The 24917-nt window shown below is 43.7% G+C and overlaps 1 protein-coding gene across 1 annotated transcript in view; it reads left to right on the top strand.

Moving 5' to 3' along the window:
* LOC311108161 (exostosin-1-like) overlaps positions 1-24917 on the top strand; it is a gene marked incomplete at its 5' end in the record, with an annotated part of 171903 nt that overhangs the window by 97768 nt on the left and 49218 nt on the right. The window contains 2 exons of the mRNA XM_084150784.1: positions 12230-12323; positions 20094-20201. Of these exons, the coding sequence (XP_084006910.1) occupies positions 12230-12323; positions 20094-20201 (202 nt within the window). The remainder of the gene's footprint in view (positions 1-12229; positions 12324-20093; positions 20202-24917) is intronic.

Here is a 24917-nt window from a genome sequence, read left to right as displayed (position 1 = left end):
AAGGTCTACACCTGTTGTATTCGGGGGCATGTGGCAAATTAAATTTTATTTTATTTGAGATGGGAGAATCTTCCAGAAGGACAACCATCTCTGCAGCACTCCACCAATCAGGCCTTTATAGTAGAGTGGCCAGACGGAAGTCACTCCTCAGTAAAAGGCACATGACAGCCCGCTTGGAGTTTGCCTAAAGGCTCTCAGACCACGAGAAACAAGATTCTCTGGTCTGGTGAAACGAAGTATGAACACTTTGGCCTGAATACCAAGTATCACGTCTAGAGGAAACCTGGCACCATGCCAATGGTGAAGCATGGTGGTGGCAGCATCATGCTGTGGGGATGTTTTTCAGCAGCAGGGACTGGGAGACAAGACAGGATCAAGGGAAAGATTAACGGAGCAAAGTACAGAGAGATCCTTGATGAAAACCTGCTCAAGAGCGCTCAGGACCTCAGACTGGGTGAAGGTTCACCTTCCAACAGGACAATGACCATAAGCACACAGCCAAGACAACGCAGGAGTGGCTTCGGGACAAGTCTCTGAATGTCCTTGAGTGGCCCAGCCAGTGCCCGGACTTGAACCCAATCAAACATCTCTGGAGAGACCTGAAAATAGCTGTGCAGCAACGCTCCCCATCCAACCTGACAGAGCTTGAGAGGATCTGCAGAGAAGAATGGGATAAACTCCCCAAATACAGGTGTGCCAAGCTTGTAGCATCATACCCAAGAAGACTGGAGGCTGTAAATGCTGCCAAAGGTGCTTCAGCAAAGTACTGTGTAAAGGGTCTGAATACGTATGTAAATGTGATATTTCTGTTTTTTTATTAATTTTTAATAAATTTGCAAAAATGTCTAAAAACCTGTTTTTGCTTTGTCATTATGGGGTATTGTGTGTAGACTGATGAGGGGAAAAAACAAACAATTTAATCAATTTTAGAATAAGGCTGTAACGTAACAAAATGTGGAAAAAGTCAAAGGGTCTGAATACTTTCCGAATGCACTGTATATAAACTGTACTGGACCCAAAATCGAACCTTGTGTGATATGTATTTTCTCTGAGTTATGTTCACCAAGGGTGACAAACTCTCGACCGGTTACATAGGTCCTAATCCAATTTCGAACTGGACCAGATAGGCTAACCCACCTCTCCAGTCTGTCCAGAAGGACATCATGGTCAACAGTGTCGAATGCAGCACTTAAGTCCAAGAGTACAAGGACAGAGAGCTGTTTGGCATCTGTGTTAGCTCTAAGATAATTTGCCACTTTAACTAAGGCTGTCTCTGTGCTGTGGTGGGCACGAAAACCAGATTGGAAATTTTCAAAAATACAGTCGGCACATATAAAATAATGTACCTGCTTGAAAACCAATTTCTCCAGAATTTTGCTTAAGAATGGAACGTTGGAGATTGGCCGAAAATTGATAAGAGCTGAAGTGGTTTCGCCATAGCAGTCTTTAGTGCAGTGGGGAAAGTGCCTGTGAACAGGGAGGGATTTAACAATAGCTTGCACTTCTTCAGATATGCAATTAAAAACAGTTTTGAAGAAGGTGGTGGGGATAGGATCTAGAAGGCTTAAGTTGTGATATCACTTTCCTGAGCATGTCTGTGTCAACCAGGGAAAATCAATCCATAGTGCCTTTGCGTGGTAGGCAAGGACACATATCATCAAACGTATCATCAGGTCTTGCTTGACTGATACCCAGCCTAATGTTTATCTTATCTCTGAAATATGCTGCAAACCCATCACATTTAGATATGGAGGAAAGTTCACATAGGTTTGAGGTGGTAGGATTTATCAGGCCATCTATGGTCGAGAAGAGCACACTAATAATTCCGACTATTAGTGAACAAGTAAGAAAAATGAGCCCATCTGGCATTTCTAATTGCCTTGTTATATATGCCAAGTTGCTCTCTCAGAATATCATATCAGCTTTCTCCACTTCCGCTCTGCCTTTCTGTAATTTCTCTTTAATTGATTAGTTTCCTCACTCATCCAAGGGGCTCTCCGTTTGGATGTGGCCTTTTTCAACTTTACTGGAGCTATGGCATCAATGGTTGGCTTTAATTAGCTATTAAGGTTATCAACTAAATCATCACAAGAGGAAGGCAGAATAGGTGTTCATACACTCAATAATAACAGGTAGGTCCATCCCCGTTTGGTTCAGTTGCTTTCGTTTAAGAAAAGTTTTACAACAGAATAGGCGGAATGAGTACACCCCTGATAACCCGCACACACAGTTCATTTTCATAGCAGCCACATACAAACAGCATCACTTTGCTTGTTGTATAATTCCTTCTCGCATTTACGCGCTCTTCTTCTCACATTTTCCATTCGCTTGTGGACTTCAGTGCACAACACAACAGCTGTCTGTGACCAGGCGAAAAAACCTCTCCATGCCAAACCTTCGTACCATAACCGCTAACCGCTACACACAGCCTACATCGTTTCACCATATTAGCTAACGTCATAGTCAACATTGCTACTAGCGTGTTAGTAAACCCATAATCCAATCCATGTGTACAACCACGCAGTACAGTGTACAGCAAGCGGTTTAGCAATTACACCGACGGGCCATGGTGGCAATAAATTGATAAAACCAAAAGCTTACCTTGACTTGGAAGAGTTGGTTTGTTGGATAGCCTTAGCCAGCTAGCTAACATAACTAGTATTCCTCTCTGTTTGAGTCAGGTTGTTGAGTAGGCTAAATACAACAAAATATAGCTATCTCTCTCGCTCGCTAAGTTAAAGTGAAAACAATACAGCTCTCTCTCTCTCTTCTCCTTAATTTATGAAGAAATTAATTTGTTCAAAACTGTCGTTCTCTCTTTGTCAACTACTCATCACATTTTATGCACTGCAGCGCTAGCTAGCTATAGCTTATGCTTTCAGTACTAGATTCATTCTCTGATCCTTTGATTGGATGGACAACGTCAGTTCATGCTGCAAGAGCTCTGATAGGTTGGAGGACGTCCTCCGGAAGTCGTCATAATTACTGTTTAAGTCTATGGAAGGGGGTGGCAACCATGAGCCTCCTAGGTTTTGAATTGACGTCAATATACCCAGAGGAGGACTGAGAATAGCTGTCCTCCGGCTACACCATGGTGTTTCCCTAGAGTGCTGTTGAGGCTACTGTAGACCTTCATTGCAAAACATTGTCTTTTAATCAGTTATTTGGTGACGTGAATATATTTAGTATACGTTTATCCAAAAACTATAAAACTTTTTTAAATGTTTCACTATTTTTTTTCCACTGAAATCCAGTGAGTTGGATGGTCCTTCCCTTCCTCCTCTGAGGAGCCTCCACTGTTCAGAAAGTGAAAAGGCATAATGACTAGAAATGTTATTCAGGACAAAAAGTTTATTTGCCAAATGTTTTGCAGTATTACTTAAGTGCCTTGTTGCAAACAGGATGCATGTTTTGCAATATTTTGTATTCTGTACAGGCTTCCTTCTTTTCACTCTGTCATTTAGGTTAGTATTGTGAAGTAACTACAATGTTGTTGATCCATCCTCAGTTTTCTCATATTACAACCATTAAACTCTGTAACTGTTTTAAAATCACCATTGGCCTCATGGTGAAATCCCTGAGCAGTTTCCTTCCTCTCCAGCGACTGAGTTAGGAAGGACACCTTTTTATCTTTGTAGTGACTGGGTGTATTGATAGACCATTGATACAACATTGATACATTTGTTTTACGTCTACTAATCTGTGCCTTTCTTTGCAAGCCATTGGAAAACATCCCTGGTGTTTGTGGTTGAATCTGTGCTTGAAATTCATTACTCGATTGAGGGACCTTACAGATAATTGTATGTGTGGGGTGGTAGTCATTATAAAATCATGTTAACCACTATTATTGAACACAGAATAATTCCAAGCAATTTATTATGTGGTTTGTTAAACACATTTTTACCCCTGACCTTATTTAGGCTTACCATAACAAAGGGGTTGAATACTTATTGACCCAAGACATTTCAGCTTTTTATTTTTTATTAATTTGTTTTTTTAAAATCCACTTTGACATTATGGAGTATTGTGTGTAGATCAGTGACATAAAATCTCAATTTAATACATTTTAAGTTCAGGCTGTAACACAACTAAACATGGAAAAATTAAAGGGGTGTGAATACTTTCTGAAGGCACTGTATGTGTTCCAGCAACAAGCTCCAGTTTTGGAATAATAATATAATAATATTATTTTCCTCTTAGGCTACTTTGCAAACTGCTAGTGCCTTTTAGAATTGGTTAGCCTAGGCTATAACCCCCTAAACATAGAAAGGTTCCACACTGAAAATATGCCATAACATTAGTTTAATAAAGACAAAGAGCGTATTATCATTAAGCCTAGGCCTACTCGCCAAACAGATGTCGTGGCTATAAATCATCACCATGCAGTGTTCAATGTGGAATTGTTAACAGGCAGAATAAACTAAACTGTATATCGAAAAGAAGACATATTTTGGTTTGTAACCCTGAAAAAAGTATTTCAACTCCCCAAATTGAGTTTAAAATTAGCACTCTTTGAGAATAACTGTTACAGGCACGAGATGCGCATCACTTAGCACTGGTAACTTTTTTCATTTGGAAAGAGATTCTGTTATATTTTATACTGTTATATTACATCATGTTTTTTTACTGTAAAATACGTGTCTCTTGACTGTGATAAGGGCTTGGGAAATACAGTGAGGGAAAAAAGTATTTGATCCCATGCTGATATTGTACGTTGTCCACTTACAAATAAATGATCAGGGACAAGATTGTAGACCTACACAAGGCTGGAATGGGCTACAAGACCATCGCCAAGCAGCTTGGTGAGAAGGTGACAACAGTTGGTGCGATTATTCGCAAATGGAAGAAACACAAAAGACCTGTCAATCTCCCTCGGCCTGGGGCTCCATGCAAGATCTCACCTCGTGGAGTTGCAATGATCATGAGAACGGTGAGAAATCAGCCCAGAACTACACGGGAAGATCTTGTCAATGATCTCTAGGCAGCTGGGACCATAGTCACCAAGAAAACAATTGGTAACACACTACGCCATGAAGGACTGAAATCCTGCAGCGCCCGCAAGGTCCCCCTGCTCAAGAAAGCACATATACAGGCCCGTCTGAAGTTTGCCAATGAACATCTGAATGATTCAGAGGGGAACTGGGTGAAAGTGTTGTGGTCAGATGAGACCAAAATGGAGCTCTTTGGCATCAGCTCAACTCGCCGTGTTTGGAGGAGGAGGAATGCTGCCTATGACCCCAAGAACACCATCCCCACCGTCAAACATGGAGGTGGAAACATTATGCTTTGGGGGTGTTTTTCTGCTAAGGGGACAGGACAACTTCACCGCATCAAAGGGACGATGGACGGCGCCATGTAGCGTCAAATCTTGGGTGAGAACCTCCTTCCCTCAGCCAGGGCATTGAAAATGGGTCATGGATTGGTATTCCAGCATGACAATGACCCAAAACACACAGGCAAGGCAACAAAGGAGTGGCTCAAGAAGAAGCACATTAAGGTCCTGGAGTGGCCTAGCCAGTCTCCAGACCTTAATCCCATAGAAAATCTGTGGAGGGAGCTGAAGGTTTGAGTTGCCAAACGTCAGGCTCGAAACCTTAATGACTTGGAGAAGATCTGCAAAGAGGAGTGGGACAAAATCCCTCCTGAGATGTGTGCAAACCTGGTGGCCAACTACAAGAAACGTCTGACCTCTGTGATTGCCAACAAGGGTTTTTCCACCAAGTACTAAGTCATGTTTTGCAGAGGGGTCAAATACTTATTTCCCTCATTAAAATGCAAATCAATTAATAACATTTTTGACATGCGTTTTTCTGGATTATTTTGTTGTTATTCTGTCTCTCACTGTTCAAATAAACCTACCATTAAAATTATAGACTGATCATGTCTTTGTCAGTGGGCAAACGTACAAAATCAGCAGGGGATCAAATACTTTTTTCCCTCACTGTAAGTGTCTTGTCTACTAAATTAACAAAGCAAGGCTATGCCATTGCACAGCCATAGGCTTCTGCAAGCAAGCACCACTGCTGAGGTTACTGCCTTTTTGAAGATTTTGTTCCACAATATAATATGAGGTTGATATTACGGTTTCAATAAATTAATCTTAAATGACACTTTTTTTTTGTCAATGAAACTGAGTGTACAAAAACATTAGGAGCACATTCCTAATATTGAGTTGCACGCCCTTTTGCCCTCAGAACAGCCTCAATTCGTCGGGGCATGGACTCTACAAGGTCTCGAAAGCATTCCACTGGGATGCTTGCCCATGTTGACTACAATGCTTCCCACAGTTGTGTCAAGTTGGCTGGATGTCCTTTGGGTGGTGGACCATTCTTGATACACACGGGAAACTGTTGAGCGTGCTAAACCCAGCAGCATTGCCGTTCATGACACACTCAAACCGGTGCGCCTGGTACCTACTACCATACCCCGTTTAAAGGCACTTCAATAATTTGTCTTGCCCATTCACCCTCTGAATGGCACACATACACAATTCATGTCTCAAGGCTTCAAAATTATTCGTTAACCTGTCTCCTTCCCTTCATCTACACTGATTTTAAGTGGATTTAAAAAAGGGAAATCAATAAGGAATCATAGCTTTCACCTGGTCAGTCTGTCATGGAAAGAGCAAGTGTTCCTAATGTTTTGTACACAGTGTATATGGGACAATCTGTAATGGTTATGATAAATTAGGCATTGTTGTGCACTGTTGGCATATAGATAAATGCTCACATTTTTTCCCAGTGCAGACCTTGTGTTCTAATTTATTTATTTTTTCCAATTCGAGTAGTCAAGTACCCAAAAAATAAAGAATCATGCAAGTACTTGAACAGTCAACATTTTCTGTTGTTGATTTGAAACACCTGAAGCCAGTCTGAATGGAGTGTTGAAATGCACCCTGGGATTAAGGCTCTTCTGAATGAAACTCAGGAAGGGAGGAATTGTATCTGGGAGAACAGAGCGATAGGGGAGAGGTGTTACCCGGTAGGGCAGCCGCTCAAACAGGTGCCGTGCACACACAGCCTATACACATGCATGCATGCACGCACTCACACAGATATATTTATTTGATTTTTACCAGATTAGTCTCATTGAGATGATAAAACATATATTTTGCAAGAGACCTGGCCAAAAAGGCTGCACACAAAGTTTCAAGCAGAGAGAGAGAGAGAGAGAGAGAGAGAGAGAGAGAGAGAGAGAGAGAGAGAGAGAGAGAGAGAGAGAGAGAGAGAGAGAGAGAGAGAGAGAGAGAGAGAGAGAGAGAGAGAGAGAGAGAGAGAGAGAGAGAGAGAGAGAGAGAAGAGAGAGAGAGAGAGAGGAGAGAGAGAGAGAGAGAGAGAGAGAGAGAGAGAGAGAGAGAGAGAGAGAGAGAGAGAGAGAGAGGAGAGAGAGAGAGAGAGAGAGAGAGAGAGAGAGAGAGAGAGAGAGAGAGATTAACTGAAGTCTGCTAATATGTTCTCTATTCACACTGCACAGTTTGTTAGTTTGGTTTCACAGACACTGCTGAAGTCAGATTTTGTAATTATTCAGTGCAGCTTTAATACAAGTGTGGTGCTATCTTCGAAGTGTCTGCCACTAATTTATTTATTGACTGCTGCAATTGCATTTAGCCATTTTCAGGAACTATCAACTTGATAGTGCTTATTGATTCCCCACTGGATTGTATTTTACATGTCAAGATGTGAGCTCAAACTACAGTAAAGGTCAAAGCCTGATTTATTCATGCCATATAATCCCATAATTAGGACCGGCACATTTACCGTATAACGATGTATTGGACGGTTAAGGATGAAGACCGTCATGAAAATAAAATAACTGTTGAATGAACAGCTGACTGAAGACGGGACGGCCGTGCTGTTGAGTCCCTTTCTGCGGCAACATGGACTCAACAACGTGATGAAACTTTGTTGCTCCTTGCTGGAACAAGCAAGGTGTTGTAGCAAACAAGCACACATAGAAAGGTGCAAGCAAGGTGCAGCAGCAGCACTCATAGAAATAAAATGAATAGAACGGGCTTGGAACCCTGGCAATTTGACTGGTAAACTAATGGGTACACTCGCAATGGCTGCCTGGTATTGTGATGCAATCATTTCCATGGTAATGTCGAATGTTAATTCAAATTATGTTAACTGATGTGGCTCATGCAATGGAATGTTGAATCTACAAATCACAGCACATCTTGATGGGTACACTTCCTGCTTTTACTTCCTGCTTTGCTCCTATGGGTACACTCACAATGGCCGCCAGTCAACCCATTATGCCATGGTCAGTGCTATCCGGAATCCTTGGGACGTCCCTACCCTAAACCGTAACCTTAAAGGGATACTTCAGGATTTTGGCAATGAGGCATTTATCTACTTCCCCAAAGTCAGATGAACTTCTGGATACCATTTTTGGGTGTGTTCGTAAATTCACTCTGGAGTACCAGAGTTCGCTCTGGGCATTTGTAAATTCAGAGAGTTGTCAGATTGTTCGATCATAAAGTTAGAGCGTTTCGCTCTCGGAACATTCTGCGCGCACACTGGACGCTCTGGCCGAGGAGTACGGTTGAACTGAGCGTTCTGACCTCACAACAGCAGTCAAGCACCCAAGCTAACTGGCTAAAGTTGGCTAGCTTGCTTGCTACTTCCAGACACATGAGAGAACACCTCACTCTGATAATTTTACTCACCCTAGCAGAGCTGGTTAGACTGTTTTCATGTTATCCGCTGATGACTAGCTGTGCTGCTGGCAGCAATTCAATTATGTTTTTCTGCCGACGTTTACTGACCCTTACAAAAAAAAGATAGCCGTTTTGAAACTGCAGTAAAAGTGCAGTAACTGCAGTCGACTGTGGTATTTTGGACGCAGTAATTGCAGAATAACTGTAGTGTACTGGAGTTATACTGCACTCTAATTGCAGTTATACTGCACTCTGACTGCAAATTTTTTTCATAAGGGGACACCGGTCATATTCAACGGATGATGCGCGTTTGTAAATTCATCAGTTATTCTGCGCTCTGGCATACTCAGACGAGTGCTCTGAAATCGGAGTAGATAGCCAGAGTGAATTTACGAACGCACCCTTTATGTCTCTGCGTGCAGTTTGAAGGAAGTTGCTAACTAGCGCTAGCGCAATTGCTAACTAGCATTGGAGCAATGACTGGAAGTCTATGGGTATCTGCTAGCATTGGCTCGCGAAACTACTTCTAACACCCTCTGAATGGCACACATACACAATCCATGTCTCAAGGCTTAAAAATCCTTCCTAATGTTTTGTACACTTGTTTTTTTGCTTATGAAGCGTTTTGAGATTTATATTATGGAAAGTGCTTTTGAAGTTTAATGTATTATTATTATTAATACAATTTGTACACTTGTACAGAACAGTACAACCAGTGTGTGGAGATTAACAAGGCTGTTATTAACGTCTATATTGTTGCTCCTGTCCTATACAATCCATAGTGCATAGGCCTTCAGTATTCCTATCACCCTGACCTTTGGCTCAATCTCTCAGTAATGTCTGTAATCTTGAGCGGTAGGTAGCTCCAGGCCTTCCAGGGCTCTAGCTGTGCTGTTGGACAAACCGTTCCCCTCTGGACCCAGGCTAGTCAGTCACAGCAAGAGAGGCTTGGCCTGAAGCTCAATATCTGATGAGGCAGCTACAGGCACTGGCTCAGGCCACAGCTAGGTGTCACAATCAACCAGGCCCCCACACTAAAATAACTGTAGGCTAGCCTTACTGTGTTGTGTGAGCATATGGCCTCTGGCAACAGGTCTAGACCTTTATGGCACACAGGTGTGGACTAGCCAGGTAATTAAAGAGTCAGTACAGGCCAGCAGGGTTCAAGCCCCTCTCCATCTTGTCTGCCTCGATCACTACAGCCTTTGATTCTTATTTCCAATGCATATCCTGAAGACTAAACACTACAAAATTTGTTTGAAAGCTGTATTAGTCATTGTTTTGAAATATCTGGACGTTTCTGATTATCACTATTCAAATCGTCTATCTCGCGACCTGTGGCTGTAGCTGTCAGTTGAGTTGACAGCTGTCTGATCATTTGAACTATCGCATGAGTCCCCCTAGTGGCAGCAATGGCCTGACTGTATGAGTGGCTATGTGTGCACAGTTTTATGGTATGTTGAATCATGTTACCATGACTAATCATATTTTGTATTTAGTAAAGAGTATGCATTGGATTCTTGAAAATAAGTGTTTTAGCTCAGTGGCCAGTTTATTAGGTATACCCATCTAGTACCGGGTCGGAAACCCCCTGTTAGCCCCCTGTTAGCTTGCACGATTCTTGCCATTCTCCTTCGACCTCTCATCAACGAGCTGTGTTTCGCCCACAGGACTGCCGCTAACTGGATGTTTTTGGTTGGTCGCACCATTATCGGTAAACCCTAGACACTGTCGTGCGTGAAAAGCCCAGGAAGCCGGCAGTTTCTGAGATACTGGTACCGGCGCGCCTGGCCCCGACGATCATACCACGCTTAAAGTCGCTTAGTTCACCTGTCTGCCTGCTTTATATAGCAAGCCAAGGCCACGTGATTCACTGTCTGTAGGAGGGAACTATTTTCGTGAATGGGGTGGTGTACGTAATAAACTAGCCACTGAGTGTATGATAACCTTGCTGGCATGGCATTCAAACATCACAGTACTGAGCACATGCCATGATCGACAGACTGTGTTGTTTTGTAACTGTCTGAGCTGAAGCATAATTGGGCAGGATAACAAGCTGCATGTTCTTTATGATTGAACCTCAACATTCTTGCCACATGACTGTATCCATTCTCTATATAGATTGATGTGGTTGACCTTGTGCTCGAGTGTGAGGTGTCATACAATGGCACCTTTTCAGTTGGTTTTTGAAGAAGAAAAAATGGAGTGTCACGTGCATCACCTTTTCAGTACACACACAGGTGGTTGGTCACGAGGCTGTGGAGGCAGTTGATCCCCAGACAGATTAGGCTGTAATCAGAAGTCTCTGTGGGCCAGGGCTCAATCAGCACCTCTGGGCTCTCCCCTCCTCAGGGTGGTTGAAGGATGGCTGGAGACAGAGTCATTCCTATGGGGATTCTAACAACACTCCACTTTGAGAGGGAGAACAACACTCATTGACGTCATATACATTTCTGTAAAATACTGCTATGTTTATATATGACATAATTGCATACCATTACCATTACAACATATTCAATTATAGTCTCATTAACAAAATGATCAACCACAGCCATGATTCCAGGTTAGCCAGTTGATCACAGATTCGGGAGACAGCCTGGTCTCTGTTGAGAGTTGTCCATCTTGAAAATGCCCCTGTCTTGTTTTATAACAAAGAAAGTGTTATGTATGTTTCCATTCAAATGTCATGAATCATCCTTAGCCTCTCTTAAGAATTCCCTGCCTGATATTCTTCATACAATATGGGTTATGAGGATCATAGACAGCGTTGGTTATAGATCGCAGGGCTTCATAGGCAGCGACAGGCTGGTGTGTTTTGTGATTGATTTATGTAGCTTAAAAGCTCTTCTGTTATTTCATCTGATTTACTGTCAGATTAAACAGCTGCTCCTCATCCTTATTGGATGGGCCTTGGGATGAGACACTGGTTGGGAATAGGGCCATAAATTACCCTTCTCTCTATTGGCCCGCAGTGAGGGAAGAGAAGAAGGGATGTGCTGCCTGCTATAGGGATGGGATGAGGATTCCCGGGCTTATATCACTGCGAAAGACAAAGAGGTGCTTTAGGAGATCAATCTCAAAAAGTCTCCCTTTGTAATACGCTCGTTGTGTAACATTGATCATACTGTAGGCCAAAGCAGAGTGGAGTGAAGGACCTTATTCTAGTCTAAAAGCTTTCTTTGTGTATAATGACAGTCTTGAAACATGACAAGTGCTTTGAAGTTTGTGTAATTTCTCTGAAGAATGTGAACGAGTTTGGAGTATGTTCTTCTCATTTTCCACTTTACCATTTTACCTACTAAAATATTTATTTGTTTGAGCTTATGTTTGTAATTGAGTGAGACAATTGACACAAGTTTTAATGCTGTAATTGTTGTTTGCATGTGTTTCGTCTAAGGACACATTTACTGTAAACTACCCCCTCTCAGCTCATAGACATTCTCTCTCTCTTCTGTTGTTTTTCTCTCTACTCTCTGTTTGTCAGTTGGACCTCAAAGGAGTCCGTCTTGACATTTTAGTGCGCATGATGTCTCCATGAGTCTGACAAAGTCGGTTTCTGTCTGTCTCCAGGTTCGATTACCAGGAGCTGCTCCATAACTCCAGCTTCTGCCTGGTGCCCCGCGGTCGCAGGCTGGGCTCCTTTCGCTTTCTCGAGGCCCTCCAGGTACGTGGATTGACATTTCTCCGACAAAAACCCTGTCCCTCCGAGGCTCTTGGAAACGGGTGCTAGTCGTCGGCACGGCAGCCGGGTTTGGAGCCTGTGAGTTGTGCAGACCCTGCAGTCTGCCAGGCCTGATGCTTGGGTTATTGGTATTGACAACCTGTCATCTTTTCAGAAACAGCTGCAGAAGAGTTCTGTACTACAGATACAGAAGAAACCTATTTTTATCTCAACACCTCCCACTTTCATTAACACCTGATCTCCTCCTCCTCTCAGGCATGTTTATTTGGACTGACAGTAGCCAGTCCCACTGAGCCTCTATAGAAGTATCTTAGGATTGTTTGTTACTTGGAACCATCCCATTGTGGATGTGCATGTGTCTCTATATCGACAGAGGAAGTTATGGACATCCAGATACACTGAGGCCTGCATGTCTAAAAAGTAAAGAATGAAGGAAGTAGCCTATAATTTCTACCCCATTTCTACGGGGGGTCAGTGCAGCAGTTAGGCAGACACTGTAGGTAACAATTTAAATTTATGAATAATCATCTCACAGAGTACCGACTGAGAGCTAGCTGGAATTACGGCCCCCAAATGGTGCGTTCTGTGCTGCCTTTTAAGTGTGAGGCAGTTGCATTCCGCACCCAGATTTCAGAGGGGACACTTTGAAAAAGGAACATCAAAAGGCTTTTAGACATGACACAGATTGAGCTTTGATATTATGAGGCAGCCCTCTCCCATTTGTCCTCTCTACACGTCAGTGAGGCTCAAACAAGGGCTGTTATGCCGATGGGTGGAAGGAAAAGACTGGGGCTGGTGTGGCAGCAGACAATGATTTGTTTCCCTCCAACAGCAGAGGTGAGAGAGGGGAGGGGGAGAGGGGAGGAGAGGAGAATGAAAGGAGGGGAGGGGGAGAGGGGAGGAGAGGAGAATGAAAGGAGGGGAGGGGGAGAGGGGAGGAGAGGAGAATGAAAGGAGAAGAGGGGGAAGAGGGGAGGAGAGTGGAAAGAAGAGGGAGAGGAGAGGGAGATGAGATGAGCGGGAAAGGAGAGGAGAGTGATGATGCCACGACACTGAGCCAAGCCATGCAAATCACTAAAGAGCAGAGGGGATTTAAACACAGACAGGCCACCACCAATCCTGGACTTGGCATTTCTCACAAAGCCCCCCTAAGCCCCAAATGAGTGTCAACTTTTAATGATGGAGATCCAAGTCTCACTTGAAATTTAAACATGGTTTCATGGTTCTGCACAGTTCAGTATGCTGCCTTGGCTTTTATTATTTTAGTATACAGTATGTATGATCGATGACTACAAAACACATCAAATTAGATCCCTCTAAATGCAGTGCCACTGTATAGGAAATTAAAAGGGATTCTGATGAAGTAGGCGATATGAATGTATCCGTAAGTGCTAACGCACACATTTAAACACATGTTATTCTCCCTAAATATGGTTGCCACTTCGGTTTTCTCACCTCTGAGCATCCATTAAAAGTAAATCCTTTGTAAACTTACCTTGATAAAGAATTTGATTCCCGTAAAAGCCTGGCTTTAAGTTTGTGATAAGGAGGTTTGTGTTGCTATGGTGTTTATTTTAACGGAATTGTGTAAACAGGTTTAATGAGCAGGGTTGTAGGTGCCAGAGCACGGGGGAGAGGTGCTTCCTCACCTTTTACATGGAGCTGGTAGAACTATTTCTGGAAAATGTATTCTGATAAATTCAAAATAAATTATATTTAATTACCACAAAAATTCAATGAAAAACAATAGAAAGACAAACCAAATAAATAGCCTTTGTATAGCAGCCTTGAGGTAGGTAAATGGTGGTTTCTTCCCCGTCTTCTTTCTGGCGGTGGCGATAATGAGGAAGAACTGTAGGCTACGTGTGTGCACTGCGGAAGTCTGTCAGAGGCTTGACCACTTAGGCCAATCAGAACGTTAAAAAAGAATCACCAGCAGTTCCTATCCAGCCTTATAAACAAAATGAGAAGCCGCGTGTTCACAACCAGGCTGCAGGGCAGTCAGAGTACACACACCTGGTGCGTCAGGCAAACATCCTGGAGAGAGAGCTTGCCAGAACCTCTACCTCTGGGATTCGGGGAAGAAGACATTTCAATCCTGTGCCAACACTTCTCCCTCCTGTGTGCCTCCACCCTCCATGGCTTTAGGGACTTTGTTCACAGTAGGGGAGAACATGTGCCACGCGAGCTGAGACCACTGCTTAACTGTACAGTGCATTCGGAAAGTATTCAGACCCCTTGACTTTTTCCACATTTTGTTATGTTACAGCCTTATTCTAAAATTGATTAAATAAATAAAAATCATAATCTACACACAATACCCCATAATGACTAAGCGAAAACAGCTTTTTAGAAATTTTAGCAAATGTATAAAATAAAAAAAAGATACCTTATTTACATAAGTATTCAGACCCTTTGCTATGAGACTCGAAATTGAGCTCAGGTGCATCCTGTTTCCATTGATCATTACATTTACATTTACATAATTTAGCAGACGCTCTTATCCAGAGCGACTTACAAATTGGTGCATTCAACTTATGATAGCCAGTGGGACAACCACTTTTATTTTTATTTTTTTATGGGAGGGGTGGGGGAGGGAGGGGTTGAAGCATTACTTTTATACTATTCCAGTTATTCCTTAAAGAGGTAGGGTTTCAAGTGTCTCCGGAAGGTGGTCAGTGACTCCGCTGTCCTGGCGTCGTGGGGGAGCTTGTTCCACCATTGGGGTGCCAGAGCAGCGAATAGCTTTGACTGGGCTGAGCGGGAACTGTGCTTCCGTAGAGGTAGGGGGGCTAGCAGGCCAGAGGTGGATGAACGTAGTGCCCTCGTTTGGGTGTAGGGTCTGATCAGAGCCTGAAGGTAAGGAGGTGCCGTTCCCCTCACAGCTCCGTAGGCAAGCACCATGGTCTGGTAGTAGATGCGAGCCTCAACTGGAAGCCAGTGGAGTGTGCGGAGGAGCGGGGTGACATGAGAGAACTTGGGAAGGTTGAACACCAGACGGGCTGCAGTGTTCTGGAAAACTTGTAGGGGTTTAATGGCACAGGCAGGGAACCCAGCCAACAGCGAGTTGCAGTAATCCAGACGGGAGATGACAAGTGCCTGGATTAGGACCTGTGCCGCTTTCTGTGTGAGGTACGGTCGTACTCTGTGAATGTTGTAGAGCATGAACCTGCAGGATCGGGTCACCGCTTTGATGTTAGCGGAGAACGACAGGGTGTTGTCCAGGGTCAAGCCAAGGTTCTTTGCACTCTGGGAGGAGGACACAATGGAGTTGTCAACCGTGATGGCGAGATCATTGAGCGGGCAGTCCTTCCCCGGGAGGAAGAGCAGCTCCGTCTTGCCGAGGTTCAGCTTGAGGTGATGATCCGACATCCACACTAATATGTCTGCCAGACATGCAGAGATGCGATTCGCCACCTGGTTATCAGAAGGGGGAAAGGAGAAAATTAATTGTGTGTCATCTGCGTAGCAATGATAGGAGAGACCATGTGAGGATATGACAGAGCCAAGTGACTTGGTGTATAGAGAGAATAGGAGAGGGCCTAGAACTGAGCCCTGGGGGACACCAGTGGTGAGAGCACGTGGTGCGGAGACAGATTCTCGCCACGCCACCTGGTAGGAGCGACCTGTCAGGTAGGACGCAATCCAAGAGTGAGCTGCGCCGGAGATGCCCAACTCGGAGAGGGTGGAGAGGAGGATCTGATGGTTCACAGTATCAAAGGCAGCAGACAGGTCTAGAAGGATAAGAGCAGAGGAGAGAGAGTTAGCTTTAGCAGTGCGGAGAGCCTCCGTGACACAGAGAAGAGCAGTCTCAGTTGAATGACCAGTCTTGAAACCTGACTGGTTTGGATCAAGAAGGTCATTCTGAGAGAGATAGCAGGAGAGTTGGCTAGAGACGGCACGCTCAAGAGTTTTGGAAAGAAAAGAAAGAAGGGATACTGGTTTGTAGTTGTTGACATCGGAGGGATCGAGTGTAGGTTTTTTGAGGAGGGGTGCAACTCTCGCTCTCTTGAAGACGGAAGGGACATGGCCAGCGGTCAAGGATGAGTTGATGAGCGAGGTGAGGTAAGGGAGAAGGTCTCCGGAAATGGTCTGGAGAAGAGAGGAGGGGATAGGGTCAAGCGGGCAGGTTGTTGGGCGGCCGGCCGTCACAAGTCGCAAGATTTCATCTGGAGAGAGACGGGAGAAAGAAGTCAAAGCATAGGGTAGGGCAGTGTGAGCAAGACCAGCGGTGTCATTTGACTTAATAAATGAGGATCATTTATCATCCTTGAGATGTTTCTACAACTTGATTGGAGTCCACCTGTGGTAAATTAAATTGATTGGACATTATTTGGAAAGGAACACACCTGTCTATATAAGGTCCCACAGTTGACAGTGCATGTCAGAGCAAAAACTAAGCCATGAGGTCGAAGGAATTGTCCGTAGAGCTCCGAGACAGGATTGTGTCGAGGCACAGATCTGGGGAAGGGTACCAAAACATTTCTGCAGTATTGAAGGTCCCCAAGAACACAGTGGCCTCCATCATTCTTAAATGAAATAAGTTTGGAACCACCAAGACTCTTCCTAGAGCCGGCCACCCGGCCAAACTGAGCAATCGGGGGAGGAAGGGCCTTCAGTCTTAAATTAGACTATAGTCTACAAATAGCTATATACCACATAGTCGTAGGCCTATTAGGCTATACTGAAAATGATTATTGTTTGTTCCTGAACTGGCCGAATGGCATAGCTATCCTTCAACACCACAAGTTGGTTCAACATTGCACGATCCTGGCGCTGTCCTTTCAGCAGCACGAAGGGCCCTCCAATCACTTAAAATAACACTCAAGATCTGTTGCCTACGCCTAATAGTCCTAATCATCACTTATAATTGTTGTTACAAATAGAAGATTATCACTTACAGAACCGACAATAGCATAGCATGGTAGGCCTATAACAACATTACTATTACACCAAAAACACCTCATTTCTAATGAGATTTTAGGATGGTTAGCTGAAGCTGAATAGTAAAGAAAAAGAAAAAAAAAAATATATATATATATATATATATATATATATAATGCGCCAAAACTCAACAGAGCGGGTAGGATATATGCTTTAATTGAAACAATATAGCAGAAAGGCTAATCGTTTTAGCACCATTGTCACGGATTCTGCCGAGGCTGCCCCTCCTTGCTCGGGCAGGCTTCGGCGTTCGTTGTCACCGGAATACTAGCTACTGCCGATCTATGTTCTATGTTTCTATGTTCTACCTGTTGTTGTCTGATTGTCACACACCTGTTTCCCATCGTGTAATTACTCCTTCCCTATTTAACCCGGTGGCTCCCATTGTGTTTTGTGCGTGTTTGTTATTTCGTTTCGTGTGTCGTTTGGTGAGCGGGTTTGCTCCTCCCTGTGTGGAGGTACTTTATATTTGTTTCTTTACTTGTTAGTAAAGTACGTTTTCATTGAGTTCTGTGTCCTGCGCCTGACTTCGACCCACCGCATTACACTGACACTCGTGACAACCATCTACTCAAATTCACTCATGAAACAGTAATTCAAGAAGATCTAAATGCATATTCCGATAAACCTGATTGATATCAAAAATACATCTTGAGACAATGTGTGTGGGTATAGAATTATGTTATATAGAATTACAGTGGGGGAAAAAAGTATTTAGTCAGCCACCAATTGTGCAAGTTCTCCCACTTAAAAAGATGAGAGAGGCCTGTAATTTTCATCATAGGTACACGTCAACTATGACAGACAAATGGAGAAAAAAATATCCAGAAAATCACATTGTAGGATTTTTTATGAATATATTTGCAAATTATGGTGGAAAATAAGTATTTGGTCACCTACAAACAAGCAATATTTCTGGCTCTTCTGTCAAGCAAGATTAAGAGGCTCCTCTGTCCTCCACTCGTTACCTGTATTAATGGCACCTGTTTGAACTTGTTATCAGTATAAAAGACACCTGTCCACAACCTCAAACAGTCACACTCCAAACTCCACTATGGCCAAGACCAAAGAGCTGTCAAAGGACACCAGAAACAAAATTGTAGACCTGCACCAGGCTGGGAAGACTGAATCTGCAATAGGTAAGCAGCTTGGTTTGAAGAAATCAACTGTGGGAGCAATTATTAGGAAATGGAAGACATACAAGACCACTGATAATCTCCCTCGATCTGGGGCTCCACGCAAGATCTCACCCCGTGGGGTCAAAATTATCACAAGAACGGTGAGCAAAAATCCCAGAACCACACGGGGGGACCTAGTGAATGACCTGCAGAGAGCTGGGACCAAAGTAACAAAGCCTACCATCAGTAACACACTACGCCGCCAGGGACTCAAATCCTGCAGTGCCAGACGTGTCCCCCTGCTTAAGCCAGTACATGTCCAGGCCCGTCTGCAGTTTGCTAGAGTGCATTTGGATGATCCAGAAGAGGATTGGGAGAATGTCATATGGTCAGATGAAACCAAAATATAACTGTTTGGTAAAAACTCAACTCGTCGTGTTTGGAGGACAAAGAATGCTGAGTTGCATCCAAAGAACACCATACCTACTGTGAAGCATGGGGGGGGGAACATCATGCTTTGGGGCTGTTTTTCTGCAAAGGGACCAGGACGACTGATCCGTGTAAAGGAAAGAATGAATGGGGCCATGTATCGTGAGATTTTGAGTGAAAACCTCCTTCCATCAGCAAGGGCATTGAAGATGAAACGTGGCTGGGTCTTTCAGCATGACAATGATCCCAAACACACCGCCCGGGCAACGAAGGAGTGGCTTCGTAAGAAGCATTTCAAGGTCCTGGAGTGGCCTAGCCAGTCTCCAGATCTCAACCCCATAGAAAATCTTTGGAGGGAGTTGAAAGTCTGTGTTGCCCAGCGACAGCCCCAAAACATCACTGCTCTAGAGGAGATCTGCATGGAGGAATGGGCCAAAATACCAGCAACAGTGTGTGAAAACCTTGTGAAGACTTACAGAAAACGTTTGACCTGTGTCATTGCCAACAAAGGGTATATAACAAAGTATTGAGAAACTTTTGTTATTGACCAAATACTTATTTTCCACCATAATTTGCAAATAAATTCATTAAAAATCCTACAATGTGATTTTCTGGATTTTTTTCCCTCATTTTGTCTGTCATAGTTGACGTGTACCTATGATGAAAATGACAGGCATCTCTCATCTTTTTAAGCTGGAGAACTTGCACAATTGGTGGCTGACTAAATACTTTTTTTCCCCACTGTATATATTCAATAGGCTACATCTGTCGGTACAAACTTTGAGGAAAAGATGACGTCATTTACATTTTTTATTTCGCGCTCCCTCACCTAAAGAACATTGCACTACACCACTGTTAAGGAGTGAAACTATTTCTCACTTCCATTATAAAGGTGCAGCTTTGAGGTAAACAACAAGTTTTTCTGAATATTAAAACAGGCTCAGTGAGTGATGAACTATGTTCAACAAACAATGAAAACAGAACTTTATCTAAAAATATATCTAATTACGCACCTATTTGTTTGTGATGCTAGTAACTCATTCTCTGCACTAATGATAAGACCCAATGGGTTCAACTAAGTAACGTTATACAATACGCTCTACTATTGTGTGACTAACATTCCACCTTTTACTCTGTATGACAGGGCATTCAGATTAACCTGTTTGTAGACATGACTACAAAGAAATCTGCATATGCATATTCTATTACCACTGACCCTCTCTGTGCTTCCTCCCCCTGGGCTACCGTCCTCCTCCCCCAGGCTGCCTGTATCCCTGTCCTACTGAGCAACGGCTGGGAGCTGCCTTTCTCTGAGATCATCGACTGGAGCAAAGCAGCTGTCATCGGGGATGAGAGGCTCCTACTGCAGGTAACTACTGATGGAGACGACTTCCCTATGACACTTCTCTCTCTCACTCTCTCACTCTCTCTTTCTCATGCTATTATACTGTACCTTATGCTGTACCTTATGCTAGAACAAAAGTCATTCACAACTCACATTGGGCTCTAAAGTAGCCCTTAGTTACGACCACTGGGATGGATAACTTTTACCGCTCTCTCCAAATGAATATATTAATACATTTTTGCAAACATACTACAGTAACTTTTTGGGGGGTCAACATTGTCCTATCACAGCACTCCTGTTTGCTGTAATATTCTGTAACCTCAAACTACTCTCGTGTATCACTCCGCATTAGTCGCAGGTTGACGTTTATTGGGGTGAGTCTTGTCCTTGAGGCAGAACTGAGCGATTTCCGCTAGTTGGGCCAGCTGCAACGTAAAAATTCATGATTTTTTTTTTTGCTTTTTGGTTATAATTGAAGGTTGGGGTTAGCAGTGTGGTTAGGTTTAAAATCTGATTTTAGTGACAACTCTGCAGAGCTGCACATTCCTACAGTTACCTTTTGTTAGCTTCATCAACTAGCCATTCTTCAACTTCACACACTATACCAGGGTTCTTCAATTCCGGTCCTGGAGGGCCGAAACACTTCTGTTTTTTATTTCTACCTGGTAGTTAATTGCACTCACCTGGTGTCCCAGGTCTGAATTAGCCCCTGATTAGAAGGAGAGGATAAAAACAGAGGTGTTTCGGCCCTCCAGGACCGGAATTGAAGAACCCTGCACTATACCAAGTATCCAGAATTAAAGGAAGTGATTCCTCATCTTGCCAGTCACACCTACGGTTTCAGAGGGTCTTGTTTGCAAGGGGGTGTGATGAAATGCTAGTATACCTGCACATATTAATCCACCCCACCCCTGCACCCACCTGCCCGTCTCCCATATGTCTCCCAGAGCAAGGGCCCTGTATCAATAAACTATCCCATTAATTATGTCATGATGTTTATATTCTTTAATTACTGAACTTATTAGCAGCTGATGTGGCGAAAAGGAAGAGGTTTGATTTACGATAGGCAAAATGTCACCCAGAACATGAAAGTAAATGAGGAAATGATGTGTGCCGAGATACGACAGGATTTCACTCGAAGGTGTCATTCCCCTTCTTGTCTCAGCTCCACCCCCCACTTATGAAATCAGCGCAATTATTAGAGGAGCTGCCTGCTGCCGTTGACCTGGGAACGACCTATGGTTCTATTGAAACCCGACACATTTATTTGATCTCAGACTACTGATGCACGCAAAGATGGGATTTTTTAATTTGATTTGCACTCAATTGCACAGTTGAGTCCACACACAATGCAAATGCAGCCTATTAAAAGCTGTAAATGGTTTTAATACAAGTCCTGTAATTATTTGTGATTATACGCTGTTGAATGAAAGACATTCAGAGATGCTAGCTAATGTTTTTTCTTGCCCTCTTCACTCCCTGTCCAAAAAGCATGCTAATTATTGTCAGATATGGGTAGACGTGGAAAATATGCTGTGACAGGATATGAGGCACTCAAGGACATTTTGTCTTTAGAAGAAAGAAAAAAACAATGACAGCATTTGTGCACTAGGCACAAATAATTGTTACGTCTAATTAAATTAAGCACTTAGAAGTCAGACACACCAAGAAAACTGAGGGCCTATAGGTACTTAGCACAGTAGGAGGCCGTTCCTTCTCTTGCTAGAACAAAAGATGTACCTGCTGCGTATCAACTTGGTACAGACGAACCTGACGTTTCTACTTGTAGAATCGCCCTGTACGTCAGTAGCCAACATACATGCCGGTGTAACCTAAAACATTATCCCAGTTTGAAATGCTGCTTGTGTATGCATTACGATATCAGCTAAAAATAAAACATGTTTTGGTCATGGAGTTAAAAAGCACATGGCTAGTTACACTACATTGCCAAAAGTATGTGGACACCCCTTCAAATTAGTGGATTTGGCTATTTCAGCCACACCCGTTGCTGACAGCTGTATAAAATCGAGGACAAAGCCATGCAATCTCCATAGACAAATATAGGCAGTAGAATGGCCCGTGCTGAAGAGCTCAGTGACTTTCAACGTGGCACCGTCATAGGATGCCACCTTTCCAACAACTCAGTTCGTCATATTTCTGCCCGGTCAACTGTAAATGCTGTTATTGTGAAGTGGAAAGGTCTAGGAGCAACAACTGCTCACCCGTGAAGTGGTAGGCCACACAAGCTCACAGAACGGGACCGGCGAGTGCTGATGTAACAGTGTTGCTTCCGTCCCTCTCCTCGCCCCTACCTGGGCTTGAACCAGGGACCCTCTGCACACATCGACAACAGTCACCCTCGAAGCACCGTTACCCGTCGCTCCACAAAAGCTGCGGCCCTTGCAGAGCAAGGGAAACAACTACTTCAAGGTCTCAGAGCGAGTGACGTCACCGATTGAAACGCTACTAGTGCGCACCGCTAACTAGCTAGCCATTTCACACCGGTTACACTGAAGCGCGTCATAATTGTCTGTCCTCTGTTGCAACACTCACTACTGAGTTCCAAACTGCCTCTGGAAGCAACGTCAGCACAAGAACTGTTCATCGGGAGCTTCATGAAATGGGTTTCCATGGCCGAGCAGATGCACACCATGCGCAATGCCAAGCCTCTGCTGGAGTGGTGTAAAGCTCGCCACCATTGGACTCTGGAGCAATGGAAACGGATTCTCTGGAGTGATGACTCAGTCAGAAATACAACAGAAAATATATATACAGTGTGTGCAAATGTAGCAAGTTATGGAGGTAAGGCAATAAATAGGCTATAGTGCAGAATAATTACAATAGTATTAACACTGGAATGCTAGATGTGCAAGAGATTATGTGCAAATAGAGATACTGGGGTGCAAAAGAGCAAAATAAATAACAATATAGGGATGAGGTAGTTGGGTGGGCTAATTTCAGATGGGCTGTGTACAGGTGCAGTGATCGGTAAGGTGCTCTGACAACTGATGCTTAAAGTTATTGAGGGAGATAAGAGTCTCCAGCTTCAGAGATTTTTGCAATTCGTTCCAGTCATTGGCAGCAGAGAACTGGAAGGAATGGCGGCCAAAGGAGGTGTTGGCTTTGGGAATGACCAGTGAGATATACCTGCTGGAGCGCAGACTACGGGTGGGTGCTGCTATGGTGACCAATGAGCTAAGATAAGGCGGGGATTTGCCTAGCAGTGATTTATAGATGGCCTGGAGCCAGTGGGTTTGACGACGGACATGTAGTGAGGACCAGCCAACAAGAGCGTACAGGTCACAGTGGTGGGTAGTGTATGGGGCTTTGGAGACAAAACGGATGGCACTGTGATAGACTACATCCAATTTGCTGAGTAGAGTGTTGGAGGCTATTTTGTAAATGACATCGCCGAAGTCAAGGATCGGTAGGATAGTCAGTTTTACGAGGGCATGTTTGGCAGCATGAGTGAAGGAGGCTTTGTTGCGAAATAGGAAGCCGATTCTAGATTTAACTTTGGATTGGAGATTCTTTATGTGAGTCTGGAAGTTGAGTTTACAGTCTAACCAGACACCTAGGTATTTGTAGTTGTCCACATACTCTAGGTCAGACCCGTCGAGAGTGGTGATTCTAGTCGGGTGGGCGGGTGCCAGCAGCGTTCGATTGAAAAGCATGCATTTAGTTTTACTACTGTTTAAGAGCAGTTGAAGGCTACTGAAGGATTGTTGTATGGCATTGAAGCTCGTTTGGAGGTTTGTTAACACAGTGTCCAATGAAGGGCCAGATGTATACAAAATGGTGTCGTCTGCGTAGAGGTGGATCTGAGAGTCACCAGCAGCAAGAGCGACATCATTGATATACACGGAGCCAGGCTGTTACATACACTTCATATGAAATGAATGGGGTGGTAAGTGCTAAATGTTTAACAACGCCATTTGCCAGTTAGCACAACATAGCTAGCTAGCTACTCCACTAACTCTTGGCAGCAAACAGGCAGCTGCTTCATTCAAAAACAAATCCATTGTGATTTAATTATGGTATTGCTAGCGATGCTAGTTATCTACACTGAACAAAAATATAAACGCAACATGCAACAATTTCAAAGGTTTCACTGAGTTACAGTTAATATAAGGAAATCAGTCAATTGAAATAAATAAATTAGGTCCTAATCTATAGACTTCACAACAACAAAAAAGTAGGGGTGGGGGTCAGAAAACCGGTCAGTATCTGGTGTGACCACCATATATTGGCGGGAACTGGAAAATGCATCCCAAACATGCTCAATAGGTGACATGTCTGGTGAGTATGCAGGCCATGGCAGAACTGGGACATTTTCAGCTTCCAAGAATTGTGTACAGATCCTTGCGACATGGGGCCGTGCATTATCATGCTGAAACTTGAGGTGATGGAGGCGGATGAATGACACGGCAATGGGCCTCAGGATCTCGTCACAAAATCTCTCTGCATTCAAATTGCCATCGTGTTTGTTGTCCATAGCATATGCCTGCCCATAGCATAACCCCACCGCCACCATGGAGCACTCTGTTCACAATGTTGATATCAGCAAGCCGCTCACCCACACGACGCCAGGATCTGCCATCTGCCTGGTACAGTTGAAACCGGGATTCTTCCGTGAAGAGCACACTTCTCCAGTGTGCCAGTGGCCATCAAAGGTGAGAATTTGCCCACTGAAGTCATTTACGACACCGAACTGCAGTCAGGTCAAGACCCTGGTGAGGA

Source organism: Coregonus lavaretus (assembly GCF_964263955.1).
Source record: "Coregonus lavaretus genome assembly, chromosome: 33".
Classification (NCBI taxonomy): Eukaryota; Metazoa; Chordata; class Actinopteri; order Salmoniformes; family Salmonidae; genus Coregonus; species Coregonus lavaretus.
Note: the sequence above shows the minus strand (reverse complement) of the source record. Positions and strands in the feature narration are given on the sequence as shown.